At 33.1% G+C, this 22,887-nt stretch overlaps 1 protein-coding gene and 2 pseudogenes across 1 annotated transcript; 1 reads left to right on the top strand and 2 right to left on the bottom strand.

The window, feature by feature from the left end:
* Positions 1-2,987: 2,987 nt before the first annotated feature.
* On the bottom strand, positions 2,988-4,308 carry LOC120090697 (annotated as a pseudogene).
* Positions 4,309-12,118: 7,810 nt separating this feature from the next.
* On the top strand, positions 12,119-13,342 carry LOC120091523 (annotated as a pseudogene).
* Positions 13,343-13,499: 157 nt separating this feature from the next.
* On the bottom strand, positions 13,500-15,640 carry LOC120091522 (beta-hexosaminidase 2). The gene is made up of 2 exons (XM_039049600.1): positions 14,812-15,640; positions 13,500-14,563 (listed from the first exon to the last, which is right to left on the bottom strand). The coding sequence occupies exons 1-2, from the start codon at positions 15,593-15,595 to the stop codon at positions 13,614-13,616; spliced, it is 1,734 nt and encodes a 577-aa protein (XP_038905528.1). The 5' UTR covers positions 15,596-15,640; the 3' UTR covers positions 13,500-13,613.
* Between the last annotated feature and the right edge of the window lie 7,247 nt (positions 15,641-22,887).

Genomic DNA, 22,887 nt, shown 5'->3' with positions numbered 1-22,887 from the left:
GGCTAAAAGAAAAAAAGAAAAAAAGAGAAAGAAAAGAATATTGAATAATTCACAATGATTTTATATTTAGGATTTTTATTTGAATACTTTATTGTGAAAAATCCAATTTTAATTGGGACCAGCCAGTTGGTCGCTAGTAGCTTCCAATTATAGCGACGCGTTTGGCTAATATAATTCCGTTTCTCATCCGCTACTTCCCGTCCTCTCTTCCCTAACTAAGGTATTAAATGATGGTACACTATTTTCATATGTTCATAGTTTAATTTTTTTTAGATGTATTGAATTACAATAAAAAGGAGAAACTTTATAGTTAGAGGTCAAGACACAAGAAATACTACACTCAAAAGAGATGACAAAAAGAAAAAAAATCAAATGAAGGAAAAAAAAACACAACTCATGGAAAAATGTGAAGAGCCCTCTTGAGTCCCCTCCATAAAAGTTCCAAGTCAATTAGAACAACAAAGAAAAATCGTAAATCGTGTAACCTAACTAAACACTTGGGGAGGACATGAGGTAGCTTCATGAACACAAAGATTGTATCTATCAAGTATGATAGATAGTAACACACTAAGTGATCTTTTAGATTTTGTATCTCAGTCTATCACTTGCACTCAAGTGACAATCCATTTAAACGTATCTCAATGAGATATCTTATGGGAATATCCTCTCCACAATAGCAGCATGTTGCCCTAAATAGTTTGACTAGGCAATAAAAGAATAAATGGCCAAATCTAACTCCACCAATACATAGGACAGATACTCTATGGATATTGAAACACCACCACCTAGTACGATCATGCATCTACAACCAATTATGAATAGCAAGCCAACAATGAAAGAATATTTGAAAATGTAACCTCTAAACCATGGAAAGTTGGACCAAGGTACCACGAGATGCATATAACGCAAAGACTATCAGACACTAATTATTGAAAACAATCCAAAATAACAAGGGAGTCAAGTCATTCGATCCTCTATTCTAACCTCAGGTACACTCATTCCTGATTTGATATTACATTTTTACTGTATAGTAAAAAAGTTTACTATGACAAAATACCAACAAAATAATCTTCATAATAAAAGAAATCTTAACTTATTTACGAAAACATGAATGCTTATTTATTAATATAAATATTTAATATTTTTTTAAAAAAATATCCATTGATATTGACATTTTATCGACATTTTCATAAGATTGAGACTGCGACCATTTACGTTTTCATTTAAAACCTTGTCTTTAAATATATTTTTGTTTTTCTTTCTTCATCCTTTTTTCTTCTCTCTCTTTTTCTTATTTTATTTTCCCATTGGTGAAATAACAATTTGCCTCACTTTTTTTTTTTTCTTTTGAGTTCAATAATGGTCAAAAGGAGATATAAACCTTTTAGTTGAGGTTATAATGTCTTAACTAATTAAGTTATGTTCAAGTTAGCAATAATTTGTCAAAGCGAGCATAACTAACTCGTATATGGATGTGTTAACAGTCAAAAGAGTCTATGGTTTTAATCCTACTATCCTGATTGTACAAACAAAAAAAGAAAAGGAAAAAAATCGCAATAATTTGAAACAATCCAAATAGACATCGGGTCTAAATTTCATGGATATAAATGTATTTTGTGCAAAAATAAAAGATAAATGTACTATTAACATTGAAGATAAATGTTTGATTCCTGAGGGTTTTGTATGGATGACCCTTTTCCAAGTGTGCTTATGATTGATGATCCACCCCTACAAATATATGAATTCTAACCTTCTACTTACATCAAACCCCACTACCGTTTTTCATAATGTATCGCGTAGAAGGCCATATCTATTGTAACTCTAATGCGATGACTATCCATATCACGGTTTCTAATTTCTTTTATCCAAACACAACAACTTGTGAGAAAATTAACGAAAACACAACAAACTAACTGTACACATTCTAATGTATAGCATTAGGGATGGCTATTTTTAGCTCTAATGCGATCTATCCTTATCACGATCTTATTTTTCTCACCCAAAAATACAAGAACCTTGAGCAAAATAAGGGAAACACAATAGAAAAATGGAGATCGTGATAGAGATGACGTTAGTACTACATAGATATGGTCATCCCTAATGCGGTACATTATAGAAAAGCGATAGTGGGATGTGACGTAAACATAAGATTATAATTCAATTCATGAGAGGTGGGTCATCAATCATAAAATCACTTTGAAAATGGTCATTTATATAAAAACAAACTCTTTGATTCCTCCTATATATACATATATACATATATACATATATACATACACACACACATATATATATAAATAAAGAAGAAGAAGAAAGAAAAAATGAAAAAAGAGAAGAAAAAATGACGGATCAATCTCCCATCTCCAGATTATATATATTTGAAGTGTATATTTATCCAATGCAACATGGGTACAAAAATTATATTCTCAGCTATAATAGAAAAATAACTATGAAGTACATATTATAAATATATGAATTTACTAGTCAACGTGAGCTTAGTCCAAGGATATTAACATGGTTTTCTCTCTTGAAGTCAAAGACTCAGTCTTCTATCTCTACAATTGTTGTAATAAAAAAGAGATGAAATTAGAAGGGGAGAGAGTATTTAACAAAATTTGGATGATTGAAAGTAGAGCCCAAAATGGTATTTTGAACTATTTTTTTTTTCTATCTTTTGTTTTCTCCATTCATCTTCCTCTTACTTCTTCCCTCTCTCATTCTTCATGGCATGGTACTTTGTTAACTATTTTATATCCTTTTTTCCCATTCATCTCCTCCCCCCCCCGGTCCCCGTTTATTCTCTCTTTTTATAAAAAACAAGATCTAAATGGAAGATTTTTGTATAGATATAAATAGCTTGGTACAACACTAAAATTAGCTAACAAGAATCTCCCAACAAAGCTCCACTATCTAACAAAAGGACACTTGACTTTGCAACTTGAAAATCCTAACAAAAGTAGTTTACAATTTAACATCTTCCCTCAAACTCAAGGTGGGAGGGTAGAAACCAACTTGAGTTTGCACAGTAGCTGAAGAAAACGTTCAAAAGGAAGGGCTTTGGTAAAGATGTCGGTCGGTTGCTCAATTGTAGGTATTGATTGAAGGCGCAGAGTAGAGTTTTGAAGATGATGGCGGACAAAATGGCAGTCAGTCTCTATATGCTTTGTCCGTTCATGAAAAACATCATTATGTGCTATCTGAATGGCACTATGATTGTCACAGTGAAGAATAGTGGTAGGAAGATGATGGCGGACAAAATGGCAGTCAGTCTCTATATGCTTTGTCCGTTCATGAAAACCATCATTATGTGCTATCTGAATGGTACTATGATTGTCATAGTGAAGAATAGTGTCAGAATTTTGAGGAGCCCTCATGTCAGCCAAGAGCCAGCACAACCACATGACCTCTGAGGTTGCATCAGTAAGTGCACGATACTCCAATTCAGTGCTGGATCGAGAAACAACCGTTTATTTCTTACTCCGACAAGAGATAAGAGAATCACCCAAATAAAAATAGTAACCTATGGTAGACCATCTATTCGTAGGATCACCTACCCAATCAACCTCAGAATATCCAGACAGAACCAAAGAGGATTTAGAGGAGAATTGAAGTCCATGTTCTAGCGTAACTTTAACATAACGCAGAATACGAAGGACAACTGTGAAATGGATAGTGCGGGGACTGGACATGAACTGACTGACAATATAAACCACATAGGCTATGTCTGGACGAGTTATTGTTAAATATATAAGGTTGCTAACCAGTTGTCTATACAGTGTTGGATCATGGAGGGGAACACCATCAAAAGAGGTTAGACAGACATTGGAATCCAACGGTGTCGGTGATGTGGCAGAATCAATGATTCCTGAACGGGCTAACAAATCTGATGCATATTTCGCTTGAGATAGGTAGTATCCATTAGAGCATGATGAGACCTGAAGACCAAGGAAGTAACTGAGCGGCCCCAGATCTTTCATCTCAAAATGTTCTCCTAGATAGCGTCGAAGATCTGAAATAGCCTGAGGATCATCACTAGTAATGATCATATTATCCACATATAACAGAAGGATAACAAGTCCACGAAAAGTTTTTCAAGTAAATAGAGCGGAATCAAACGCGCTGGAGGAAAGTCCAAGCAGTAACTGTAGAGTTGAAGGTTGCAAACCAGGCACGAGGAGCTTGCTTGAGCCCATATAATGCACAGTGAAGAAGACAGACCTTGTTTGGTGGAGAAGGTACGCCAGATAGTGGCTGCATATACACTTCCTCAGACAGTGTGCCATTGAAGAGGGCATTCTTAACATCCATTTGAAGAAGGAGTCACTGCCTGGTAGCTGCTACGGCTAATAGACTCCAGACAGATGTCATTCGTGCAACTGGAGCGAATTTTTCCTTATAGTCAATACCATATTCCTTTGAATACCCTCTGACCACCAGACGAGCCTTATAACGTTCGACAGATCCATTAGAGCAGGTCTTGATTTTATAGATCCACTTACATCCAATAGGTTTCTTTCCAGGTGGTAGATCAACATACTCCTAGTGCGAGTCTTGTCTAATGCCTGAAGTTCCTCATCCATAGCTTGCTACCAAAAAGGGTTAGTACAAGCCTTACGATAGGACTGTGTTTCAACTAAGGACATAGTAGTGGGAAAACAATGATAGTCCTCTAGATCTTGTGGAGTTTATCTTATCCGAGAAGACTAACGAATAAGTGCAAGATCATGATCAGCATCAGAGACAAATGATAGGTCCGAAAGTGCAGCAGACAGAGAAGACTGACCAAGCTCTGGGACGGGTGGGATGGAAGACACAAGTGATCATGGGCTCATGCTTCTTGGCCAGGACTTCAGAAAGGCTAGTCAAGATATATGCTCCAGCCTTTTCATTTACCTTTATCCAACGTTCGTATGCCTCTCGAACATTTTAAGTGGCATTTTGAGCAAGAATAGAAGAACAATCCTCTATAAGGACAAAACATAGGTCATCGATAATCAGTATTGTGTTGTTGTGTTTTTCCACGTTGTATAATTTTTTCCGGTAAGTTTGTCAGCAGCGAGTAAGTTAAGTGTCGTAGAAGTCATGATTTTAATTTGCTGAAACCATACAATTTATTTATATTAGTAATCTATACATTAACCCATTTTCAAAACCAATAAAATTTAGTAAAATAATCTAACGTACCTTAAATGACATCTATTTTGCAATGATGCTTCAGTGAGTCAAGGACAAAAGCCACCATAGGGTGATCAGGTGTCCCTTCACTGAAATGAGACAATCTCAACTAATTGATAGAACAACTCCTTGTTACTGTAACTATCAGTCACATTATTTGGTCTAAAACTTATTAAACTCGCTTAACATTTCTTGTAAGTATAACCCTTCATTTTAGATTATAGAGTTTTGCCCTAATAAGTTAACCATAGGGAAAAACCGATTGGGGCAAAAATTAAAGTAATCTTATTCATTTCTTGAGTTGGTAAAGAATCATGCAAATGACATTCGTAGGGGGACACGAGCAAAGGTGCCTCGAAGCCGAGCATGAAGCTTTACTACAATCTAATGAGAGAGACCGTGGGATATATTGACACATGTCCTACTCCCACTTACTATAAACACCTTCTCCATTCACCTTGATATTGACCTATACAAACATCATCAGTAGAGGGACACAAGCAAAGGTGTCTCGATGTCGAGTATAGATCTCATGATGTGAACTTTTAGGGAGAAACGTGAAAAGGTAAAATGAAGTATCATATACTCTATTTTCCTCCTATAGAGTGTTAGCCCTATGGTTATTTAATTTTGGAAAATCCAGCTATTGATTTTAAACTAAGTGTTTGTTTAATTTTCCCAAAAGTAACACTTACATTGGATGGTTAAACAACTTTGATTAATGTTTATTAAACTCTTTAATAAACTTCAATCAACCATTACATGCTTGTCATAAATCTATCTAATTTACCTTTCTAGGTAACTTCCCAAGTAGGGGTATTACGTTTCCGTCAACTTAAATACCCCAGCCTAGATAAAACTAACCTTAGATAAAAGGTCCCTTATAGATACATTGTTACAAATTTAATATTTTAATTATGAACCAATTTAATCCTATTAAATTGATTAAAAGATTAAACTTAATTTCTAATCTTATTAGAAAAGTGATCTTAGGTCTATGTGAATCATATTTTAAAACTATTTTAAAAAATGATTTTAACCTAAGGTCTGCATGCAGTTATGAATTATTGATTTTAATTTCTAATTTCATTTAATTATAACTTTTATATAAAAAAATGAAATACATTAAAATCATACAATTGTATTAATTGACATACATAGTAAATTATAACAATTATAAATTATCTAAGGTAGTGTCATGCTTCATGCAATTCCATTTCATTACTAACCATATATAACACTTATATAATAAGGTAATGAAATGATTAATAATATCCATCCATACATACATTCAACTATATATAATATAAATGATGCATGACTATGTTATTAATGCATGGAAACATATACTATAACATTTATATTATATGATGCATGAGCATGCTATAAAAATTAAATCATGCAACTATATATTATAACATTTATAATATAAATGAAGCATGAATAATGCATAACCTATGGTGGGATTTTCACTATATGACATACATTATGGCATATATAAAATTAAAACTAAATCATACATCAAATGCATAATTTAAAACAATTATTGGACCGGGATTGGAATCCTAAACAATTAATTAAATTAATATGACACTTATATTAATTTAATAAATAAAAAATAACTATTTATTACAAAATTATTGGTCAATCGATTCAAAATAAGCAAACCAGGCCTTGAACTGCACGAATCGAACCACCCAACACTCATACCAGTCAAGAATCGCTCAAACAAACCGAACTGGACAGGAACCAGCCGAGCCACAAACCAAACCAGGCGAGAACCAGATTATTCTTTCTATCTCGCAGCGTTGCAACACTGTGACCTAGCATTGCAACGCTACGAGTAGAATGTTCTGTTCGCCTAATCGCAATGTTGCAATGCTACTGTATAGTTGCGATCTTCTTAGAATATCCTTCAATTTTGGGCTCGTCTTCTCCAAAATTCGACCGGAATTATAACAAACAACTCAACACAGACGAAATAAAGACTCTATAACAAAAATTATGCCCAAAACATGAGCCCTTAGAAATCAAAATTTGCAAAAATAGAGGTTGTAAAACTAGATCCAATCCCGAAAACATCCATAATTATAAACAATACATTTCATCCATTCATCAACTATGAATTTAATACAGAATGCAAGAAATCCCACCATGAAACCATAAAATTCATTCTGAAAAATTGGAAAAATTGGGCCAAACCCCCGCTCTGATACCAATTGAAGGAATCGGTTAAGGTTTGAAGCGGAAGCGGGGATCAGTCCCAAATCCTAAATTTTACAGAACGTGAACTTTATAGAAACAAATTAGAAACATTATGCATCAAAATAAAGTTTTACAACATGCTTATTATGAAAAAGAGAAAAAATATTAGGAGATACTAACCCTTGAAGATCTGATCTTTACGTATGATTCCTCTTCTTGAAAAGATCACGATAAAAAATGTAAACCAAATTTGGCACGAACTCGAAACCCTAATTTGGACATCACCTAGAGCCTTTTGTATTCTCTGGAATGAGAACCACAGGAGTTCGTGAGCTCTGTGATTTTTGGAGAGGTAAAGAAGAATTGAGAGAGGAGAAGAGAGATTGGGAATTTTCTCAAAACCTATTATGTGTCTACTCTCCTCTGTCAAAACGAAGAAGAAAATGAAAACCAATCCCAACCACCCACTCACACTACTGAGTTACGAGAGAATAGGGGAGGGATATATATATATATATATGTTATATCATATATAACATATAACCTATGGTTTAATATTGTATCACATACAATATAACCTACAATTTTAATTCTCTCAACAATGATATTTAATATAAATCTCATTTATATTAAATTTATTTATATGAATCTAATTCACATAATTAATATTTGAATCATATGCAAATATTTATTTTCTCTTAAATAAACTTTATAATGTATCAAATACATTATAGTAATTATATCATATATAATTAAATCAAATTAATTATATCACATAATTAATTCTCTAAATTAATTGGAACAATTTAAATTAATCCAAAATTGATTCTCATTCAAACCCTGTTGAGCTATAGAGGGGACTTCATGGACCCGTAGATTGAAGCTTGAATGGTACTTGAATAATTAATTAAACTCCTTTAATTAATTCATTCAACATCCATTAACTATCGGGCAATCTACTAAAGACCACAACTGCACTCTTCGCACTACAAATATATTTCTGTGTCCATTGGATATAACTGTCAACAGTACGATGACTCTTTAAAAATTGCTCATAAATACAGTTAGGAAAAAATTACCGTTTTACCCCTATAATCACATCTAACTCCTTAAATACCACTGATCCCTTTAATGAACAATAAATCATAATCCAACTATGACTAAACCCCTCTCGGGCCAGGAAAAGATGTGGCGCCATATTGTTCAAGCTTCAGAATTAGCTCTTAAAGGAGTAATTTATCTACTTACTCTGACATTGGGGAAGGAGTGAATTCCTTCTTGTATAGTTGTGTTCCAAAGCTCCCAAATCAAACGAATTCCCAAAATGGTAGGCTTATTGAGTCGGCGATCTTGTCACTTTCACCCATACAAATCAAAGGATCACCTTTATATGTAGAAGTTCACAACTTACTCAGGATTCATGTCATGTCACCTATGGTCATCCTGGTGAAATTTAAGTCTTTATTATGAACGACGTAATATAATGAGACTAGTCATTTCATGGTCTGATTTTATACAAATTTCTTTGTATAGAATACCCCTACTCACATGTCTCCACTTGAATGATTAGATCAGATCATTTGTAACACTTTACAATAATTGTAACATCTACAAAGCGGGTCATACTCGTAGTATCACCAGGATAAGTTATCCAGCCTTATCTATCTACTGCAGACCATTTAGGTTATTACTTAAACATGATCTACCCATATGTCTCCACATACATGTTTAAGCTACAAAAGATAACCTTGGATGTTAGTATATTGGTTTGTGGGTTTAATGCTACTAAATGTCAAATAAAACATCTCATATTTTATTAAATAAATAAAATATTTTACAATACAATTACAAACTACAAAACCTTACGAGATTTAGGGCATCAACCTGAACATGTCTTTCTTTCTATTCCCAAGATAAAATTTGAGAAGGAGTTGTGGGCTCTTCTGTGAATTACGGTGAGGGAATCTAAGTTTCTTTTAGGAGAGAGTTCTTGTTGGCAGATAGTGAATTGCATAAAGAAAAATCATGTTTCATATCATCTCTTTAACTTCCTATAGTATATTATAAAAGAGAGGAGAGATGAGTTATTCAAATACATTAAAATTTTTTTTAATCTAATTAAATTAATTTTTTTATATTAAATCATATTTAATATAAGTGTCACATATTTGAATCATATTCAAATAATACGCTCTCTCGTAACCTATAGTTTTTAATATGAATCATATTCATATTAATTCTAACCTGTAGTTTTATATGAATCTCATTCATTTAATTAATAGTTGAATCCTATTTTAATATTTATCTTTCTCATAAAACTTTATATTGTAACGTATCTATATATATTATATTAATTGCATCTCATACAATTAATTTCCTTGATTAATTTGAACATTTAATCCAAAAATCAGTTGATTCTTATTTAATCCTTAAAAGCTAGCAAGGGGACCTTGTGGACCTATAGATTAGAAGCTCTAATAATATGAGATTAATTAATTAAACTCTTTAATTAAGTTTTTAACTAAATTAACAAACATACATTAACTATTGGTCATTTCATTAAAGACTGACAGCTGCACTCTTCATACTATAGATATATTTCTATATCCATAGATGTAACCAATCAACACTAAATTGACCCTTTACAAATTACTCGTAATTACAGGTGGGTCAAATTATCGTTTTACCCTTGTAGTTGCATCTAACTCCTTATGTACCATTGATCATCTAATGAACAATTGGTTATAGTCTAACTATAAACTAGTCCCCTCTTGCATTAGTGAAAAGGTGAATTGCCTCACTGTTCAAGACTCAAAATCAGCCTTGAAGGAAGTAATTCATGTACTTACCCTGACCAGAAAAGAGAGAATTTGGTCTTGTGTAGCTGCATTCCCAGCTCTCCACTCAGACGAATTCTCAAAATGGTAGACATTTTGAGTCGGCGAATCTGGCTACTCTCACCCATACAAATCAAAGAATTACCCTCATAAGCAAAAGTTCATAACTCACTCAGGATTAAGGTCAAGTTACCTATGGTCATCCTAGTGAAATATAAGTCTCTTTAAGTAACAATGTTATAAAGAGAAACTAATCATTTCGTGGTCCAGTTTTATACAAACTCTTTGTATATGATACCCTTACTCACATGTCTCCACATGAATGATGAGGACTAGATCATTTATAACACTTCACAAAAATCGTAACAATTACATAGTGGGTCGTATTCGTAATATCACTAGGATAAAATACCCAACCTTATCCAAATACTACAGATCATTCAGATTATTACTCAAACATGATCCACTTGTATGTCACCACATACATGTAGTTTATTGGATTTGGGTTAACGCATACTAAATGTCAAATAAAATAACACTTTATTTTATTAAATAAATAATTTGTGTCAAATAATTTACAAACTACGAAACTCATGAGATTTAGGGCATCAACCCCAACACAACCAATATGGGTTTTTTGCCGAATTTTTAAAATAGAGGAGGAAAATCAATGAACACAAATAGAATCAATTGTATTTTTGTTGATTTTTGCACACCTTTGTGTGATCATGGTTTAGTTTGTTTGGTTTGATTACTAATAAACTTCAGCTAGAGTTAGAACTAGAACTAGAGCAAGGCGAGAGCTTAGTTAAATTAATGAGAACATAAAATGACATTTTGGTAATCATCCATATTTCTTTCCCAATGCAAATGGAAGTAAACATCACCAATAGGTTTTTCGATTCCAACTGACTTCTTGTAAAAATAAGGAAACTACATCAATCGAAATATCATTACGATTCTAGCCCATTCTTGTTATGATTGCATTCAATATTTATTATGAATCGATAATGAATCCTAGATGGTTACCAAATAAGACTTAAAAAAATTAATTTTCAAAATGTAGTTTTTGTTTTTAGAAATTGACCAGGATTTTAGTACTCATTCAACAAAGATGAATATCGTAATTAAATACTTGGAAGAAAGCAAACATAAATTTCAAAAATAGAAAACTAAAAATAAATTCATTATCATATATAACGAAGTTTGTATTGGACATTTTTTAAATTATTACATAAAATCTAACTCCATATAACACAATTTTTTAATTTTTTTTAGTTCAACAAGATACAAAGTGAGAAAGAATTAACCAACCATGCTATATTCAAGTTGACTTTCTTAATTAATGCATTTATAAAATTTGTGATCGGCTACTTATTAAAATTATTATCCTTTTTAACCAGATACACTTATCCCTGAAATTATTATATTCCGAGAAAATTATACCATAATCAAAGTGAACTTATAATTGACATGTAATCCATCTTGAAATAAGATATTCAATCTATCCTTATAATTGTCGTACTGAAATAAATCTTCATTAGTTTATCGATTGAGTACTTACACTAATTGGCCTAAAATAAATACAAGCTCGGTTTGAGAGTTTTCTCTCTCTTAAGAGAGTACTCAACTTAAAAGTGTAATTTTTTACTTTTTGGCAAAAAGTTTAAAATTTAAAAATAGATAAAGAATTCTTTTTCTGAAGCTATTCTTTCCATTTTTGAAATCTAGATATTATTTCAACATGGAAATATATATAAACAATATGAGAGGTAAGAAAATCAAATATCTAATCTTGAAGTCGATAATACAAGTTTTATGCCAATCAAACTATTCTCATTTTAGATTCAACATATCTTTTCATAGTGAACTAGAACCCAAAAAAAAATTAGGAAATAGGTATAGTTTTCGAAAATAGAGCAAAAAAAAGGACAAAAAATGGTATAAAATGGTTTATAATACACATCAAGTCATAGAATTAATAACAAATACCAATTAACCATAATTATATCATGGGATAATAGAGTGGTTAAACTAATCATAAAATGGTTTAAAGGGCAGACAATTAATAATTTCTCTCTACTAAATGAATATAACACAACTAAATTTCTTGTCAAATTTTGCTTTAAGCAATGCAGTTCTCCTAGTGCATAATCAATAGAAAATCAGTAGTAAACTCCAAGAATTGGGAAACTAATTTCTTCCATTGTTGGCAACCTCAAAAGCCTTGCAACTCAAGGATATTTATGTCTCATCCAAAATTCTCAATTCAACACACATAACACAAAATGAAGAACCCATCATCAGCTTCTTCCTTAATTTTCCTTCTCCTGTTTGTGTTGTTTTCTTGTCTTGGAATCTCAGTAGCAGATTCTAATAATGTCTTTGACACTTGTCCAACAGCCACAAACAGAACTGAGTTCATCAATGGCTACCATTGCAAAAGCTGCTTGTTACAACTTCTGACTTCAACTCAGCAAAGTTAACCGGACTGGTCAACTCCGATGATCGGCTCAACTTGTTGGTGAAGATTGTCACTGCTGCTGATTTTCCTGGTCTGAATACATTGAGGCTTTCTATTTCTAGAACTGATTTGAGTACAGACGCGATCATTTCTCCTCACTCGCACCCGAGAGCCACCGAGATGTTCTTTCTGAACCAAGGTAGGTATGCTCAAAATACTTAAATAAGATTCAATACGCCAAAACCCATCAACTCAAACTTTTAGTTCCAGTGGTGATCTAACACGATTTCAGAGTCGGTCCCCTGTTTGCTCTCATCTCTTTTGGGATTTATGATTCACAGGTATTGTTTTAGCTGGATTCATTGGCACCAAGAACCAACTGTTTCAGACCATTCTAAAAGCAGGCGATGTGATTGTATTTCCAAAAGGATTGTTGCACTTTTGTTTGAATTCAGGTTACAAGCTTGCCATAAGTTTCTCTGTGTATAATAGTCAGAATCCAGGAGTCGTGAACATCAATGGCGCCATGTTCGATCCTGCTGATTCAAGTCATTTCATAGACAAGTTCCTTAAGAGACTAAAAGCTCTTTCTTCACAATCAAATTCAAATTCAACCCAAATGTGACTCTTCCCAGATACACAAGTTTGTAAAACTATTGACCCAGTTGGAAAGAAAATGCCTCTACATGGATGAGTTATATCCAAGATTGGCTTGTGAATTTCAAATCTTAACATTCATAATTTAAGATCTAGAAAGATTGTGGTAAATAATCTCATACTATTCTTGATTCTGTCATCCTTCCCATCGGATATGTTCCTACAATAATAAGATATATATATTCCATTGACAAATATATCAATTGAAAACCCACAAGTTTTTCAAATTGTTAGGCTCATTTGAATTGAACATATTGTTCATCAATTTATGACTATTAGATCACTTGAACTGTATTACACATGCCGGGGTTTCGAATGCACCAGAGTGGCTGAATTGGTTCAGCTCCAATGCCTCTATTCACCATTCTGTATCTCCATTCATTCAAACGATCTGTTGCCTCCGCATATCTCTTTTTACCGGTTTCATCCCGATTCCCAGACCAGAGGGCCTCCGCCATTGCTGAAGCTCGAGGCCACAGCCGTGCATCCAAAACCGTTGGGTCTGCTTGCTCAGACCACAATGCCACTTCTCCACCCAGCACCAATCTAGCTTCCTCTTTACTCAATCCATAAGTTATGTCATAGTTATATACAGTTTCCCACGTCTTGAAAGGTCCACACCAGGACCCTCCATTTTTATATTCACCATTTGCCTGTTCGTCATACTGACTATTGTTTCCAATAAAGTCACCATGGCCACAGTCCAAATAATAATATTCAGAAGATGACACAATTGCTCGATATCCTGAAGAAACAATTTTTTTGGTATTGTCAACGCCATTGTTCCAAGTCTGCAAGATGGTATGCTCTTGCGGGAGAAACTCCGGTCGCACCCTAACAATGTCGTCAAGCAATATGTCTTCCCAATAGACAACCGTACGGTTAAGGGAGCGAATGTAAGGAAAGGTTGTGTTGACAAAGATCTCAAGAACTTCACTAAGAGTACCACCATTTGATAAGAAAGATCTTATCAAAGGATCGGCCTTCCAACATCCTGGGACAATCTCATCCACTCCTGAGTGGTAAAACGATTCGGGAAAAAGAGCAGTAACATCCCGAATGACGTTTTTAAGGACTTTGTAGGTCTTGGGATTCAAGGGGTTCAAATGGCCAGTGCCAGGTTCTGAAGCCAGCCGGTCTTCCCATTTGTACCCCGCAGGCAACCAGAACATGTTTGCACATGACACTATTTCAGGGTAAGCCAGAGCCCATGATCCAGTATGTCCTGCAATTACACAACAATTCTATGTATGATTATGCCAAATTCTTCACAAATAACCGATTAATTTATCATTTTCCAGCCATTGATAAACCAATGGAAGATAGAACCCGACTCCATACATGCCAAAACGAAAATTTCATACACACTAAAACAAGGTGAAGTAAGAGATTTTCAAGCAAATAAACAGAACCAGACAAATCATGATCACACAACCAACAACCCAAGTGACCAATTCAGATTTTGAGACTCACCAGGGGAATCGATTTCCGGCAAGACTCTAACACCATGCTCCATTCCAAACTTGACAATTCGTAGAACATCTTCAGGGGAATATTGCATATCATCCCCATAAGCCCCCTTGGCGGCAAGCTCCGGCTCCGATGGCACAACAAGAGGGAAAGAATGCGAATCCGTTATATGCCAATGGAAAACATTAAGCTTATTCATACTCATTGCTTCAATTGTCCGCAAAATATCCTCCACTCCATAGTAATTCCTCGACGTGTCAAGCATCAACCCTCTGTGCTGAAACAATGGATCATCCCACAGTGAAAACCCTACCGGAACCCGCAATGGGTCGCCCCAAACAAGCTGAGAGAACGTCTCGAGACCTCTCATGGCGCCCCACGCCGTTGCCGCCACTAAACTGGCGGAGCCGGTGACAGAGATGTCGAGAGTATAAGATTCGTTAACGCCACTCTGAAGTGGGGCAGAGAGATCAGCAACTTTGACGATGAGTTTCTGCAAGGGGGAAGCAGAGGAGGAGATGTTGACAGAAGGGTCAAGGAGGGGGCGGTGATTCTCGGTGAGGATGCGGCGGAGATGGCGGTCGACGGCGGTGGAGAGGTAGTGGCGGTGAGGGGAAATGACGGTGAAATTGGGGGAAAGAAGAGCGGCTTGGGGATGAGGCCAATTGACGACTCTAGGTTTTGGCCAGACATTAATGGAGAATTGAAGCGATGAAATTGGAGAAATGAAGAAGACGACGACGACTAAGAAGTTGGTAAAGTTGTGAGTCTTCCATTGAAGAGCCATGATTTTGTATTTTTCGCATCACACAATGGTTGGCTGTACTTTATATACACTGTGGTGCACTGGGAACCTCAAGAAAAATTACTTCTTTTCTTCCATTTTTATTTTAAGGAAAAAAATTGCATTTTTATCCTCATATTTAAAAGTTCTTCCTTCTTTGTACCATCTTTTGGATTTTTTTCCTATAGAAATTACATAGATTTTGTCAATATGTGAATGTCTTATTGTTGTTGTCATGAAATCTCCCTCTCTTCTTAAAACTACATTTGCCAATTTCTCAAATTAATAATAATAGATTTTCTTTTTGGTGTTTAGAAATTGCAGGCCTTCAACTTCAAGAGGTTTTGTTGTTTGTTTGGTCACTCTTTGGAGTTATGTACCTAACAATTCAATAATTTTCAAAGTTAGGAATTAATTTTACTAACTAACTATATATTTTAGTCCCTCCAATTTGAATGCTTTTACAATTTAGTCTTTGTTGTTTAAAAATGATATAACATGACAACGTTGTATATCATTTAAATTTTCGTTAATTAACTAAGTATTATATCATATATGATAATTACAATAAGTTGCATTTTTAGGATCAATAATTAGGTGCACATCAACATTTTTAAAGAATTGTAAATATAGAAAAATCTATCAGTGGTAGACTCTAGTCTACCACTAATAGACTATTATAACTGATAGACTCTTATTATCAATATGGTATATCATTGATAAACTCTGAAAACTGAATCTAAATTTTGCTGTATTTACACATTCTTTTGCATTGTGATATATTTGTTAATACTTTAAACCTAATTACTATATTTACAAATGTTCCTATAATAAACATTTATGATAGTAAGGGACACGGACTAAATTAGAAATCTTAAAACATGAGAAAGTAAATTGACATTCACAAAATTAAACCACTAAAACATACATTTAACCCAATCTATAAGGTATATAAAAAGGGCCATGGAGAATCTTTTCTCTTTTCTCCATACATTATCAATAAATGTATATTTAGGCCTTTTTTTTTTTTTTTTTTTTATGACGCAATTATATGAATCTAAGTATCTTTAAGTTAATTTGCACTTCATTGATAGAACATGATTGTTCAAATATAAGTGTCTTTGATGCTAGCAGGATGTGTTAGTTCGGGTAGAAGCAGTTACATATTTATGTATGGGTACAATACATATATAATTTTTTCTAAAAAAAATATCAATACATACACGAGTCCATCTAAAAAAATAGTAAAAGTTAAATGGAAATTTGAAAGGCAATAAAATTTGGAAATGTTACCGAAAGTGCCCATATAAAAAAAATCCAAAACTGCAAACAACAAGGAGTAATTGATTTATTGATGCACTTTCATATGTTGTTTTCCTCAACTCTCACTTTTGATGTTTGACTTAATTTTTGCTTAATTATTTGTTATTTAAGAATTATGATACATGTGTTTTGTTATGGAATCGAAGTTTTGAAGTGGTATTACAAAATAACACATTTAAACGAGAATACAAGAAAATTCAAAAATATTTTCACAACTATGATGCTTTTTGACTTCCCTCCAAAATTTATATTCTTCATCAATTTCATTTAATTTGATATGGTTATATAACCCATGTCAAAAAAATATTTTCCTATCTCATATTGTTTTTTTTAAGTATATTTGGGATGGATATTGGATAGAAGAAATTAACTTTGATGATGTCTTAGAAACGTAAAAAAAAAAAAAGAAAAAGAAGAAGAAGAAGAAGAAGAAAAAGAATATGCCACAAGAAAGGCAAAGTTTTAAACAGACAAATATTTAGTAAAAAAAAGAGAAATTATTTAGAAAGAGAAACAAAGAAAAAAAAGAAAAAAAAAATCTGAAGAGAATATAAGCAAAGGTTTATGATAATAAAAACTGAGTATAGATAATTTTTTTTTATTATAACATGTAAAATTAAATATTTTTTTAAAACTTTAAATTAAAAATTAAAACTTCCCTATGCTAAGGCATGTTCTTTCAAAAAAAAAAAAAAAAGAAAAAGAAAAAACATGATAAGGCTTTTTTTTTTTTTGATAATGGAATTTTGTACTATAAATATTAAAATGATGGTGATTTTGAAATTAAAGAAAATTTTGTTATGGGTTTATTTCGTAAAATCAAATTTGAGCCGAAGAGGAAAGCCCCAAGCAAGTGAAGGCCCAACACATAAGTTGGGCCATACTCGAAGCTCGCCAAGCCAAGGCCAATCGGTCCTAGTGTGGATGAATCCCAAACAAAGGCCTACCCAATAAAGCCCAAATCGATCAGACTAAGCGGCTAAAATCCGCCAAATTGACTCAAATTTAGGACATATTTTCAAGAAAGTAGCGAATAAGTTTTTTTTTTTTTTTTTCCTCACAAAATTTGTCCATAATTTGAAGGAGATTTCTCAAAAATAGAAAAATTAGGAAAATTATTTATACAAAATAGTAAAATTTAATATATTTTTTTTATATCTATTAGTGATAGAAATTAATAGAAATGTATCATTGATATTATGAGTCTATTAGTATCTACCAATATTTTTTTGCTATTTCTGTAAATAATTTGACATTTTTTCTATTTGTTAAAATTTTCCTAATTTGAACGTATTAAAATACCTTTATCATAATTAGTCATTATCTTTTAAAAGGAACAATATATATATATGCACTTTCTTCTCCAAATTTTTTTTTTTTTTTTTGATCCTTAAAGTTTTATTCAGGTTACATTTGAGTCTCTAAGTTTTCAAACTCGATATTTTAGGGCCCGTTTAATAAGGTTCCTATTTCCTTTTTTTCTTACTTCTTATTTTTTAAGAATTAGAAACAGAAATACATTTGATAATATTTTTTTCTCATTTATTGCAAAAAAAAAAAAAAAAAAAAAAAGAAACAGAAACCTATTTGATAATTATTCCTTGTTCCTTGTTTTTTGTATTTTTCCCTCTAAATTTTCTCCTAATTTATGATTTAAATATAATTTAATTATGTAAAATATAAAATATACAACATGCATTAAGATATTAAAAAATTATAAAACATTTACATTATCAAATACACACAAATCTCAATGAAATTAATAACGATTATACAATTGTTTCTATCATTCATATGTTGCTAAATTTAAATTTTCATATTATTTCTCACTTCAAGTCATTTATCTTAAATGATGTCGACTCAAAGTCAACTCAACATCATGGTTGTAAAATATTAAAGTCAACCTAAATGAATGTGTCGTAAAAAAAATTTATATATTGTAAATTCTAATAAAAAAAGAAATATAAAGCTAAAAATAAAAAAATAAGACTTAGGAATTTAACCAAGATTGTAAAGCCCAAAGAAGGGCTAGGGCCCACTTGCCCCTATTCCATTCCTCGTTCCTACGAATTTTCCACAAGGAACGGGGCGAGGATTCCTCACGGGGATTTTGTGGGGATCGGGTTTTCCATGTAAAAATTTTCCACAATCATTTTTTTCTAACAATTTTTTTTATTCAATTAAATATATATTTTTTAAAAATTTCTTAAACATATCCAATACAACTTTCATTTAAATAAAATAATATCAATTTTGATAATAAAAAAGTTAAAAAGATATAATTAAAATGCTAAATTCTCATAATTTTTATAAATTAAACTTCAACAATTAGAACATCCTATCTTAAATATTACATCTAAGGAATTAAAGTAATAAAGTCTTAAACTTAAATAATAAAACCTTCATAATTATTCCTAACAAAGTCTACAAAAATATATATATATATATATAATATATATTATATATATATTCTAAATTTATAATTTATATACAAAAATCGGGGTGTGGAGGGGACACGCGGCGGGGTTAAGGTCGGGGTCGAGGAATATATTCCCCGTCCCTGGCCCTGAATTGCAAATGGGAAAAAAAATTCCCCACTCCTCCCCCCTCCCTCCAATTCCTTGTGTATTCGGGGATTTCGGGGTAGGTCCTCGCGGGGCCCCGACCCTATGGATTTTTTGGACCTCTCTACTACCAACTAATCTAACATTAATTTTTGAATCATATTTGGAACACATTTAAATAAAATAGGAACAGAATAAGGAAAAACTATTTTTTTGTAGTTTTTCAATTTTGACCCCCATTTTCATAAATGTTTCTCAAATTTTAGAAACAAGAAATAGGAACGATTATCAAACAAGTTGGTTTATTAAAAATGAGAAACAGGAAATAGGAAGTAAGATTGAGTGCACAAAAATGTGTTATCTTGCTCTGCTTAATTCAAAGTCATTACTTGGTTTTATGACTTTAATGATTTTACAGCTATCAAGCATCAAAGAGATAGAATCGAGCATTAGGAAACAACGCCACAACGCTACATGCGAAAATAAAATCTGCAACTTGATTTTTAGGTCATATCTTTTGATCCAGGTAGTGTTTTGAGCGAATGACCACCTGTTTTCTTTAGTTTTTTTTTTCTAATCTTTTATCTATCTACAATATTAGTTTAAGTTTTTGAGTTGTATTTCTCTATAATTGGGCTAGAAGATGGTGGGTTTTAGCTTTATCATCTCAATGGAAGGTAAGGATCCCCAATTCTTAGTTTTTGAAGTTTTCTTCAATTGTAACCTTATGAGACCTATGCTAAACTCTTAACCTTGATTGTTTCTATTTTTTCTTTGGATTCTTTTGCTATTTTTGCATGTTTATGGTTGTATTTTTACTTGAGGATATACGATAATTAGATAGGTATTTGTTACTACAGTGTGATTGCTAATTTTATTAAAGGACTGCAATATGGTTGGCAGATTTTATTACAAAAAAAACTTGAGCAACATGTTGTGCAACATGTCAAAGACATTGTTATGTTTTGTAGCAGATTCTGCAGAATATCTTTTCCATATCTGTCGTGATTTGCAGATTTTTGTATCTTCCATCTTTATTTTCTGCAAAGAATATTTATCCACTCAAGAAATATATTCCCATAGCTAACCTTATTTATATTGTACTCTTATTCATTTTTAGGGTTAGCCGCCTTATAAGAAATAGCTATCTTATTAGAAAAGTGTGCATCGAGAGTTTTGATCTTAGGGTTTGTCTAAGCCTTGACCTCCATGTATTGTTATTGAGAATCTTTGTATTTGTTGGTGAGATTTTTGGTTCGGCAGCCATTGTAGAATTGAGGAGGAGTTTGATTTGATATTATATTTAGAGGGAGCCTAAGTACGTTGAAGATAATGAAAACTTATATTTAGGGGGAGCCTAAATATGATGAATGTGAAGGGATTTCACTCTTACGTGTGTCTAGGTATGTTGTATTGAGAGGGTCTCAGAAAAAGCTTGAAGAACCATTATTGTGGAAGTGAGAGGAGCTCAAACTTAGGGGGAGCCTAAGTTGAAACTAAAGAGGAAGCTATACGTGAGTCAGTAAAGAGGGAGTCTATCAGATAAGTACTTTTGTTGTAATTACTAAACTCTTTATAGTGAAGCTTTGTTCTACTGAACACACTGTTGTCTAAATGTAGGTGTTGTCATAGTATAAGGTAATGGGCAAGTCCATATTTGGAACCATTTCCAAATCGCTTAGGAACTTCCTGAACCAAACTGCTTCATTTGCTGCTTCACAAGCAGGTACATATTCAACCTCCATAGTGGAATTTGCAGTGCATCCTTGCTTGATACTTCGCCATACTACAGCTCCCCGGTTCAGGGTAAACACGAATCTTGATGTGAATTTTCTAGAATTCAGGTTAGTTTGAAAATCAGAGTCGGTCTATCCCGTAAAGATCATATCCTTAGCTCCATACGCCAATTTGTAGTCCCTTGTTCTCCTAAGATACTTGAGGATGTTCTTAACCGTAGTCCAGAGGTCTGACCCTGGATTGGACTGGTACCTACTGACTATTCTCACTGCATAACAAATGTCTAGCCTAGTGTAAAGCATAGCATACATTAAGCTACCCATAGCTGAGACATAGGGAATACGTCTCATATCATCAACTTTTTGAGGTGTCTTAGGATACTGTTCCTTAGACAAGTGAACCCCGTGCCTAAAAGGTAATAAACCCTTCTTAGAGTTTTGCGTCCAATATCAAGTCAACATTTTGTCGATATAAGTTGCTTGAGACAAAGCCATCGTTCTGTTCTTGCAATCCCAAATGATTTGGATCCCAAGTACACACTGCACCTCTCCCAAATCTTTCATTTGTAATTGAGCTGCCAACCATTCCTTAATGTTAGTAAGGTACCCCACATCATTTCCAATGAGTAGGATATTGTCCACATAAATTACTAAGAAAACTATTTTATCATTGATGATTTTCTTGTAGATGTAAGGTTCATCAACATTTTGATCAAAACCAAAAGATTTGATCGTTGTATTAAATCTAATGTTCCAAGATCTGGACGCCTGTTGCAACCGATAAATGGATCGATTCAACTTGCAAAATTTTTGCTCTTGACTTTGGGCTATGAACCCCTTGGGCTGAGACATAAGATGTTCTCTTCAAGATTTCCACTAAAAAAAAAAAAAGTCTTGACATTCATTTGCCATATCTTATAGTCATAATATTTGACTATGGATAAGAGCATTCTTATAGACTTAAGCATAGCAAGAGGGGAAAAAGTTTCCTCATAGTCAACCCTTTCCTTCTGGGTATAACTCTTTGTTACAAGTCTAGCTTTGAAGGTTGTACCTTTCTAGCTACATCTCTCTTTCTTTTATAGATCCATTTACACCCAATAGGTTTGACCCCTTTAGGTGGATCTACAAGCTCCCATACTAAATTGGAGTACATAGACTCCATTTTTCAAGGTCCATGGCTTTGACCCATTGATCCATGTCTACACCATTCTTTGCTTATTTATAGGACAATAGATCCTCAACGCCATCGTCTGGTATGACAACCCAAGTTTCAGTTAAACCCAAGTAACGATCAAGTTGTATCACAACCCTCCCACTGCGTCAAAGTACTTACAATAATTGAGAAGGACGAGACTGACCTGAAGTGCTGGCTTCTTCATTAAATCCTTGATGAAGGACCAGCTGCATCAACAACCCTTGTTGATTCTTCAGTAGCTTCACTGTATACTATTTTGCTATGTGGTTTATGATCTCTCATGTGGTCTTCCTCCAAAAGTGTAGCATTTGTCGATATATACACCTTATTTTCTTAAGGGTCATAGAACAAAATATTGAGGTTGATGCCGTAAATCTCATAGGATTCTATAGTTTGTAAATGTTTTTTTAACAAACTCATTGTTTATTTAATAAAATATATGATATTTTATTCAATATTTTAGTTGCATTAACC

The sequence above is a fragment of the Benincasa hispida genome, chromosome 11, assembly GCF_009727055.1.
Source record: "Benincasa hispida cultivar B227 chromosome 11, ASM972705v1, whole genome shotgun sequence".
NCBI classification, from domain to species: Eukaryota; Viridiplantae; Streptophyta; class Magnoliopsida; order Cucurbitales; family Cucurbitaceae; genus Benincasa; species Benincasa hispida.
This window is presented reverse-complemented; position numbering and strand designations above follow the sequence as displayed.

Coding starts and splice junctions, on each gene's coding strand:
- LOC120091522 (XM_039049600.1), bottom strand. CDS start 15,595: ATGGCTCTTCAATGGAAGACTCACAACTTTACCAACTTCTTAGTCGTC. Junction 14,564..14,811: donor GCCGGAAATCGATTCCCCTG/GTGAGTCTCAAA, acceptor GTGTAATTGCAG/GACATACTGGATCATGGGCT.